At 37.0% G+C, this 9,334-nt stretch overlaps 1 protein-coding gene across 2 annotated transcripts in view; it reads left to right on the forward strand.

The window, feature by feature from the left end:
* The window catches only part of kiz (kizuna centrosomal protein), a 58,715-nt gene extending 50,492 nt beyond the window's left edge, over positions 1–8,223 (forward strand). The window contains exons 16-17 of one of the 2 annotated variants that reach the window (XR_005950516.1): positions 5,545–5,588; positions 7,554–7,584. Coding sequence is in view for 1 of the 2 variants with exons in the window: in XM_041253778.1 (XP_041109712.1) it covers positions 5,545–5,588; positions 7,554–7,657 (148 nt within the window). In the remaining variant the exon portion in view is untranslated. Of the gene's footprint in view, positions 1–5,544; positions 5,589–7,553 lie in introns of both variants that reach the window. The other variant, XM_041253778.1, reaches the window with a different exon arrangement.
* The last annotated feature ends 1,111 nt before the right edge of the window (positions 8,224–9,334 follow it).

The following is a 9,334-nucleotide window of genomic DNA, read 5'->3' on the forward strand; positions in this document are numbered from 1 at the left end:
GTTCTTTTACTATATAGTACATTTTTATGTAGATTTCATACATATTGTACTACAAGCTCACTGTTTAATTGTATTTGCATTTCTGATTGGCCTTGGATCTTATGGAGTTTTAGGCCCTTTAAACATGACTGAGCAGCAGTCTACAGAAAACCTGTGTCTACATGCACTGTACTTTTATTAAGCTCCCTAAAGTCTTTTTATTTTTTTATTTTTATTTTTATTTTTTTTTTTAATATTATTTTTTTTTTACTTTCTCAAGTTCGAGTACAACATATATATATATATTATATATTATATATATATATATATATATATATATATATATATATATATATATATATATATGATTGAACTGTAATGGAGCCTCCGAGACCAAGCAAAACGTTATTGTGTATACACACTGGGTCTGTGTTTTGCCAATATTAATGATAAGTACAAGCGCGTGAGCGCATTTTGAAAAAATAAAAAAGGTATTATTTTATTTTGTTTTGTTCTTGTTTTCGGACTAAACAAGCGCGTAACAACTTTTATTATTTTCCATAATAAAATAAAACAAAACAAAACAAAAGCCTGACTCCACACAGGAGTGCTAACTAAACTTTTGCAGTTCCACTACCTAACACCGGACAGCAAAGCTGTGTACCGGTTTCACAAAACAGTACAACACACACACACACACACACACAAAAACAAACACACACACAACACACACACACACAAGACAAAACAGTACAACACACACACACAAAAGACAAAACAGTACAACACACACACACACACAAAAGACAAAACAGTACAACACACACACACACACAAAAGACAAAACAGTACAACACACACACACACACAAAAGACAAAACAGTACAACACACACACACAAACAAAAGACAAAACAGTACAACACACACACACACACAAAAGACAAAACAGTACAACACACACACACACACACACACACACACACACACAAAAGACAAAAGGTTAGACTGGAGACTGTCCAAAACAAACATTTCTGCGGTTTTAAATACCTGCCTGCTGTCACATTTTTCTATTGTCAGTTTTTGGAGTATATGGAAAACTACACAGCGGTGTGCATTTCAATATGTTAACAAGGTAACATTATCCAGTAGGCTTCATTCCACTTTGTGATGCAAAACGTTTGGCCATAGCTGTACATATTTATTTATGCAAATAGTATTTAACCCCCTTTACTATTTTTTCTTAACCTGATTTTCTTGAATACTATGTAAATAATAAAAATAACAACCTTTAGCGAAGACACATTGAAATGATCACACATAAACACATCTTAACGGAAAATATCGGCAGCACGTTTCAGCTCAGAAAAAATTTTCCAAATTATATACAGGTAGCAAGGAATATTTAACATATTCATATCATTGCTCCAAATTATATACTGGTGAAATAGGCGAAAAAAATACAGATAAGTGCTTTTGGAAACAGGGCATTAGGTACAAGGGCCAAGTCCATTCCCAGCTTTATATGGTATAGCAGAATCTTCAAATCAGCCCTGTCTAACTGAAGAGCATTAAGTGATATCATATGCCAGACACACAACAGAAATGCATTTGTACTACCTGGTACAGCGTAGGCTGTAAAGCGCTTGTGAAGGGTTAGTTAAAATGACATTTTATTTACTGTTCATCCCTCTGTTCATTTTGGCGTCTTGTGTTTTTCTTCATTGTACATCCCATGTAATGACAGTTAAACTGCCACTCAAAGTGACCCAGTTTACGGTTCCTGATTACTGATCAATAGCTGCAATTAACAGTTAAAGACATTTCTTTGCACAGCACACGTAGCATCTACCAGCATTGGAGCCACTGTTCAGACTGTGAAGCCTGATCTGATGCTGAACTGATAGCTGGATAATTGTACTTATTTTGAACCCAATCAAATCCCAGGTCCACAAGGGTCTATTAGGGCAGGAAGTCAGTGGGTACTTATCTGAAGTTACAGCTGTAAGAAAGTGGGCAATGTCTCACATTGCAAGATTTCAAAAAAGATTATTTTTTTTCTTTTTACAGCTGAACATGTGTTAAGTATTTATTAGAGTACAGTAGACCCTGTAGTCTGAGCACACCTTTAATGCAGGCTATGCTATTATAGTGAAATGCATGCTGGTAGCAGCGTTGATTTAAATATTAGTTGGCAGAGTGTCAAATAAAACATAGACTAGCCTTTAAGTACATTACAAATTACCAGATGGTTCGGATTAAGGCGAGTCTACAGTATACTCTTAGATATTTCTTTAAAATGATGTATCTGTTCACAAACATGGATTGGAGCACTGTAGAACTTGTAATGGTCACTAACCTGGTTATACTGTATAAAATGAAAGCAGTAGGCTGATAATACGTAAAAGAAACCTTCCTGTGTCGTGACAGAAAACAGAAGACTTTCAAGTTGCACTTTGAATTTATGAATATTAAGAAAAATCTTAACATTCTGATGTAATTTTAGATAAATGTACATACTGACCAGCCACAGTAATACATCAGAGAATTCTATTTTGTTTTATACTAGGTGAATTTGAACTAATTTATTAACTGTGAACAAATAAACTACAGTATGACCTCGTTAAGTATGCATGATCACTAATTTTGAAGAAACAAACCCTTTGTAAATGTGATCTGTAGAACACTGCATAGATTCCACAATCACTAATTGTGGGGTGTAATTCAACACCTTGTCCAACACTGCTGCCAACTTTGCATACCATCCCACATTGGCATGAAGTAACAAAAGCAACATCTGTGGTAGAGAACTGTGCATTTTATTTCTTATGCAGCATTGGTATTTAACAGTTGTTCACAGTTATCGTAGCTTTAGTTTTTTTTTTTCTTTTGAAGACTACTTTAAACCGACTAAAAAATCTAACTGAGCTTTACCGTAGTGTGTGCATAGTTCATAATTTCAAAATCTGAGACCTGCAAAGTGAAGGCAGTATAAAGGTGTCTCTTTGTACTTTAACTGTTGTGCTCTGTTCCCTGAAACTTGCTACCTATTTGTACTGTTCTTGGGTGTGTAACAGTTAAGCTTGGTTATTTATTTTAAATATCATTCTCCAGTGCTGCTTCATAAGAGGCATGGGATGGGCCAGTCGCAGCGCAAACATTTGCATTTTTGTTTGCAACACTTAGCAAAGTAAACATTTTGTCATATGTACCAATAGGAACTATGTTAATGAAAAGAGCTGTAATGTACTCATTTAAATATTTGTTGCATCTTCTTAGCGAGATCTCTATTGCGAGAGTTGTGCGACATTGTTCAAATAAATAGCAGGAGTTGTGTTGTGGTTTGCTGCAGCAGAGAGTGCCTGAAGGATAACATTGTTTTTGTTAAGTGTAAACATCATCTTTACAATGCATTCTGTTCTGTCTTCATTTTACCCATTTTAATACTGTTAAATATATTTGTTGAATCCCATCATATTCTATAGTGGGTCCCCCACCTTCACCCCCAAATAAAAAATGTGCTTCTATCAAAAAGCTTTTCACAATCATTCAGTATCCCCTCTCTAAACTGGATATGTTTGTTCCACATTAGGTGTTTGGTTTAAAAAAATGTCAATACAATCTCACACACATACATTTATAGTGCTCAATGTATTTTAAATGTATGAATCATTGCACCGAAATAACAGCAGTAAAAGCAGACTGGGAAATGCCAGCAACAATAACAATTGTTTGTTTAAAACGCGCTTATAAAAGTTCTTAACAAATTGATGCAATTGTAAGTGTCGCAATTTCATGCGCATTATCTCCACCCCCTTTTTGCGAATTTATGTATTTTCTGAATATTTACTACATATTCATCTACTCTTGAACCACAAATGGAAAGCATTCCCTAAAAAGTCACTAACAGCATTGCGCTTGTCTAGTACATTTCACCCAAGACTCCCCACTCGTTGGCAACTGGTTTGCGACTATTACGACAGGCACAACACTTTAGTATACCTACCCCTTAGTGTTAGAGGTGTTGGTTTTCTCCAAGTTCCCTTCTTTTAATGATTTAAACCATTTAGATCTGCCACTGTTTAGATTAATTGAATAGACCAACCTGACTTCATAATTGAATTTGACTAATAAGGCTGCCATATTGAGATCATGAGAGGTTCAGAGACTGCACACTTTTTACATCCAATATTAAGCTCAAAAGTTACGTAAACAGCTGACTGTTGGTGTCTTCTTTTATAACTGACTGCTGTTGGCTTCATAAACATTTCAACCTACATTTTTTAAATAAAAAACTACAGGTAAGCATGTAAGATTTTGGGATATTTCACTTTACTCATTTAGCATTACTCAAAAAAATCCTGTATTTTACCTATTCCAAAAATGGAATAAATTAGAAGAAAAAAGGCAAAACCCACCCAAGTTTGAAAAGGAAACAATTACCTTGTATACTTTTTATGATATAAATGTATTTACCTGCTCCAGTGATATTGCTGGATATATTGTTTGTGATACATCTAAATACGTCTCTGCCTTAAAAGATAAATATTACAACTCAACCATGTCTTTACTTGGAGGTTGATTTAAGGATTAGACACCCAGGGTTGTATTGGGACATTTCACATCACCTGTGAATTCCCCTGCATTTCATAAACACCTATTTTTGTATATAGCAAATCCAAGGGGATTCTCCATTTCTGTAAAATATGCCAATAAAATCCAACTGTGGCTTATCCCAGCAGGGTACAAGTTCATCAAACCAGCTGCCTAATCATGAAGGATTTCAGCATATTCCTGTTGTGTGAAGACCTCCACACTCCCTATCTGCTGCCTTTGACACAACTTCTTTATCTCTTGTCGTGTTCTCTCAGTACATATTATAGGGTACTGACACATGGCAGGAGAAAGGGCACATCAATATAAGAGCATTGGGAAGTGTTCTGGTTGTTTCAGACGGTCTTGTGCTGATGCAAATTGAAGAAGCAGCATTTCAAGTAGAGCAGACTGTTGCATATGCATCGAGGCAGTTCAGAGCCTGCTCGGGGGTCATGCATTTACATAGTGATATCACTGGTGTTATGGGAACCCAGCAACTCTGTTCTCAGTACACTTGTGAATAATGAGAGCCTTGTGGAAGTCCTTAGTACCATTACAGTTGAAGTCAATGGAATTTATTGCTTGTATGTCTGCATATAAAGGACTTTTACATGTAAATATATTTCCCTCGCAATTATTTGTGAATCACTACATTCTAAGGGAAGTATTTAGCTATGATATCCATTACTAGTACATGAGTCAGCCCACTGTTGTGTTTGCTGTGCTGCACCGTGCATGCGTGTGCATGTGTTCTAAAGTTTTGGTAATAGCACTGGCATTATCTGTAAAATGGAACCATTAAGTTTTACTTCATGGTCATTCCCACCACTTTTACATTTTTTTAGAGCATACGTGTTTTCCATAAACTGATAAGACAATATCAGTTTTGTTATTGTTTAAACAGAAATTATTCTCACAGCATGTTTACCTGTACAGTTTTGTAACTTTTTAATTTTTTTTTTACTATTAGGAACAAAGGCTTGAAGAGAATGGTTTCAACTGTAAAATCTAAGGGTAAGTTCAATAAATGAAAATAAAATTCTCCCAAAATGTTCACCCCCTCACAAACAAAAACAGCAAGGGCCCTGTTTAGCAACGCTCGCAAACCCCAAAGCAATCGCAAAACACTTCTGCAGACAGTTAGCACACAAGAATCAGGTGCACGTGTGGGCAAACAGACTTTGTCCACCTATATTATTTAGCAACACATGTTTTTGTGCCCAGTTGGCACTTTTGTGTTAGCGCTTGACATGGGCTGAGCTTGGTGAGTGTCCTCATTTAAATACAAATGTAGCGATTTAGGCAACCGTGTTAGCCTTTGAGTTTCAGTTGACATGTGAAAACCATGTCTAGACTGTGTGAAAATTACATGGTCGAGTGTAAATACCGGTGAAACTACCAAGGAAGCAGGCAAAGAAAAGATAGAGAAAAAGAGAAATAATATAAAAAATATGGAGTGTGCAGTGGATTAATGTGAATGTGATACTTTGTGATGTGATACTTTGTGCTGTGATTTTGTAACAGTTGTAAGTTGGATAAGGGCGCCTGCTAAGAAATAAATAGATAAATAAATAAATAAATAATTTCTACGTGGCCAGACAGAGAGGAGGAGGAGACGTCCCCAAGTCATCTGTCTTTTCTGAGCCTATCACAATGTCATCCTGCTGAAAATTTCACCTTAGCAGACAGTGACTGACATCTTTCAACTGCTTCAGGCTGAACTGAAAGGATATGTGCGGAGACCACACTGTTTGCCTGTAGCACTAAGGTACACGCACCAACACAGTGGCACCTCTACGTAAATTTGTATTCTGCCTATTCTGTCAGCATGCAAGGAGTGTGTGATCTGTGATGCCAACAACTCATCACAAGTGTGCAAATGCTCATGACCTGTTTATCCATGCTAATTCACAGTTGGCAGCTGCATTTCAGCAGGATGACAGTGTGAGAGGCTGGCTGATAGGGGATAACGGGAATCCACTGAAGCAGTGGCTACTGACACTGCTGCTCAACCCCATGACTGCTGTCAAACAGAGGTATAACCATACCTTTAAATGTGCTCGTACTGTAATTGAGCGAACATTTGGAATCCTCAAAATGTGATTCTGATGTTTGGAAGTCTCTGGGGGAACACTACAGTACACTCCTCAGAAAGTTAGCAATGTCATCCTGGCTTGCTGTATTTTACACAGCATAGCTCTCCGTAATGGATGTTGAATTTACAGAGGGCAGATCACAGGGTTTGAGGGAAGCAGATGCTAAACTCGAAGCTCCAGTGTTGGAGGTTGCAGATGCTGCAAGTGCCAGGCAGTTCAGACGAAGCCTGATAGACAGGTTCACATAACTGGTACGCAGGTACACACGCGGACCAATAAAAAAAAATTGCAGACTTAGTTATTGTTGTTTAAGACGCAAATGCGTACCGTCCTGTATTTTTTATTTTTTTTAACAGAAAAGATTTTATAATAAAGGCAGAAACGATGCTCATGGTTCGAAAGTGAGCTATACATGCCTAACTTAAGGAAAACTCCTGATTGCTCCCCCACACTGTGCTTTGATTGGCTGGCCGTTTGATTTGCTATTTGATGTGTGTTAGCCCATGTATGAGACCCAACTTCTAAATCACATTTTCGAGCGCTATCTCAGCGGTTCGCTAACGCTGTCATTTTTGCCCTAGTGCTAGCTGTTGCGCACATATTTGCTAAATAGGACCCCAAATGTCTAGTTGCATGTTCATAGTTGTAAAGCACCATAAATCTTCTAGAATTGCTACATTGCGGAATAATATTTTCATAAGATAGCATCATGTAATTAACATCATAGAGTCCTAATCTCAAGGTATTTTGCGAATGATAGACATTTGTTAATCCCTGAGTTATAGTGCAGTATCTGGTTTATTTTATACATGCATATTTTGAAGATCAAAGAGGGCCTAATGACACTGTTCTTAATGAGGTTTGTCTTTTGCTTTGTCCACAGCATTTTGGGGTGAGTCTGACGACAGCAACTCTGACATTGAAGCTGTTCTGCGCCCTCAAACTCACAGCACATATAATGATGATTTTGATGATTTTTATGACTAACATTGACTCAAGTCTCATGAGAAGAAAGATGGTTTAGTTTTGGGTCTGGAAATTACAAAGGGATATATTTATTCAGATTACAATTTTAATGAATTCTTTGTGAATTTCAAATGCAAATTACTGTAACATTTTACATGTTTTAATTAATTAAATGCACGATTCTGGTTTCCCTTTTTATCTGCAATACAGAAACCATCCCTGGCACATTGAATACATATTGTTGTCTTTGTCATTAATAGCTATGATTTGTTATTTTATTTATTTCTACTATGTACTTATTGCACCTGAAATGTAAGCCTTCCATCAAAAAAGCATCCAGATGTAAGAAATGAAAAACACCCTATAATACCAGGTGATAAGTTTAATAACATGGTGTTTCAATGTAGCCCTCTCAATGGATTAGTATGTTTTTTATGTGGTTTAATGTTTTTCAGTTCACAATGATAAAGACATTTTATAAATGCATACTGTACAGCTAATTAAACTGAAATTATGTTATAAACCAATGCAGGCCTTCACAGGGTCCTCATAATCCCTTAACAAGCGCAAGGTTATAGTGAAATACAATGTGAAATTTATGTGGGAGGCTAGGAGTCAAATATAGACACATTGTAACATTATGGCATCTTAGACTACCAACATGGATGCAATAATTAACTGAGCTAGTGTTTTAGTAGATTTATGATATGTTGCATAGCCTTTAAGAAGTGAATGGTTGCCTTGATGTGTTCAGCAGTTTAAGCTATGTAGGCTAACATTATGCTTTTTAATTACCACTGCACATTGTAAAGATGCTGTTAGAGGGGCGTCCATTCTAATTCAGAGAACCTATTCCTATTCCGTATTTAACGTTTACATCCTATCGATAATGAAAACACACTTCTGTAACATTATAGAAGCACAAAAATTGAGTGTGGTGTGTATCAGCATTCCATTAGGCAGCTTTTAAATGACTTGTGTGCCTAAACCTTATCAAGTAGGAGGACTTCACACTCATTACCAGGAATGGCTGCGCTAAGCCTTGACCTGACACGGAAGGTGAATGTGTCTGAATAATTTTGAGTTTGATAAAAAGCTCCCTCAAATAATATCTGTGTTAAGGAGCATGTCAACAGATACTCGTGCACTGCGGAAAGCTGTGTGAGTGCCAAGGGATATTGTACTAATATATAACATCACAGCAAACATGATGTATGTTTAAACCTGAGCCTACGTTCATCTGTTCAATACTTTCAACATTGGTTTGGTGTCAATGAGTCAAAACCAGTATGTTCTAGTAACAGTAATAGTATTTAAAAAGTGATCATCTCATTTTTATCTGCCAAACATGGAGGTCCATAAGTGATGAATCATAATGCTTGTTAAGAGATGTTGACGGATGTCAGTGTAGTCCATTCACTGTACCAACCTCTGCAATTCAAGCTTCAGCTGTGTGCCTTAACAAAGCTTGAGTGACCGTCCAACTAGAGTTCATCTCCATGCATCTACAATCTGCTTCCCATGTGATGGTGACACATGGGAGGATGGGTGCCTACAGCATTCAATGTGACTGATACCTGTCTTGTCAGATGAGAATAAATTGCAGGCATGACTCCAGTTCCCCTGTGGGTTTAGAGCGGAGACGCCAGAAGTGGCGGCTCATGACCTTGTACTTCCAGGGGGCACCTCCCACATAAA

This window comes from Polyodon spathula, chromosome 6, assembly GCF_017654505.1.
Source record: "Polyodon spathula isolate WHYD16114869_AA chromosome 6, ASM1765450v1, whole genome shotgun sequence".
NCBI lineage: Eukaryota > Metazoa > Chordata > Actinopteri > Acipenseriformes > Polyodontidae > Polyodon > Polyodon spathula.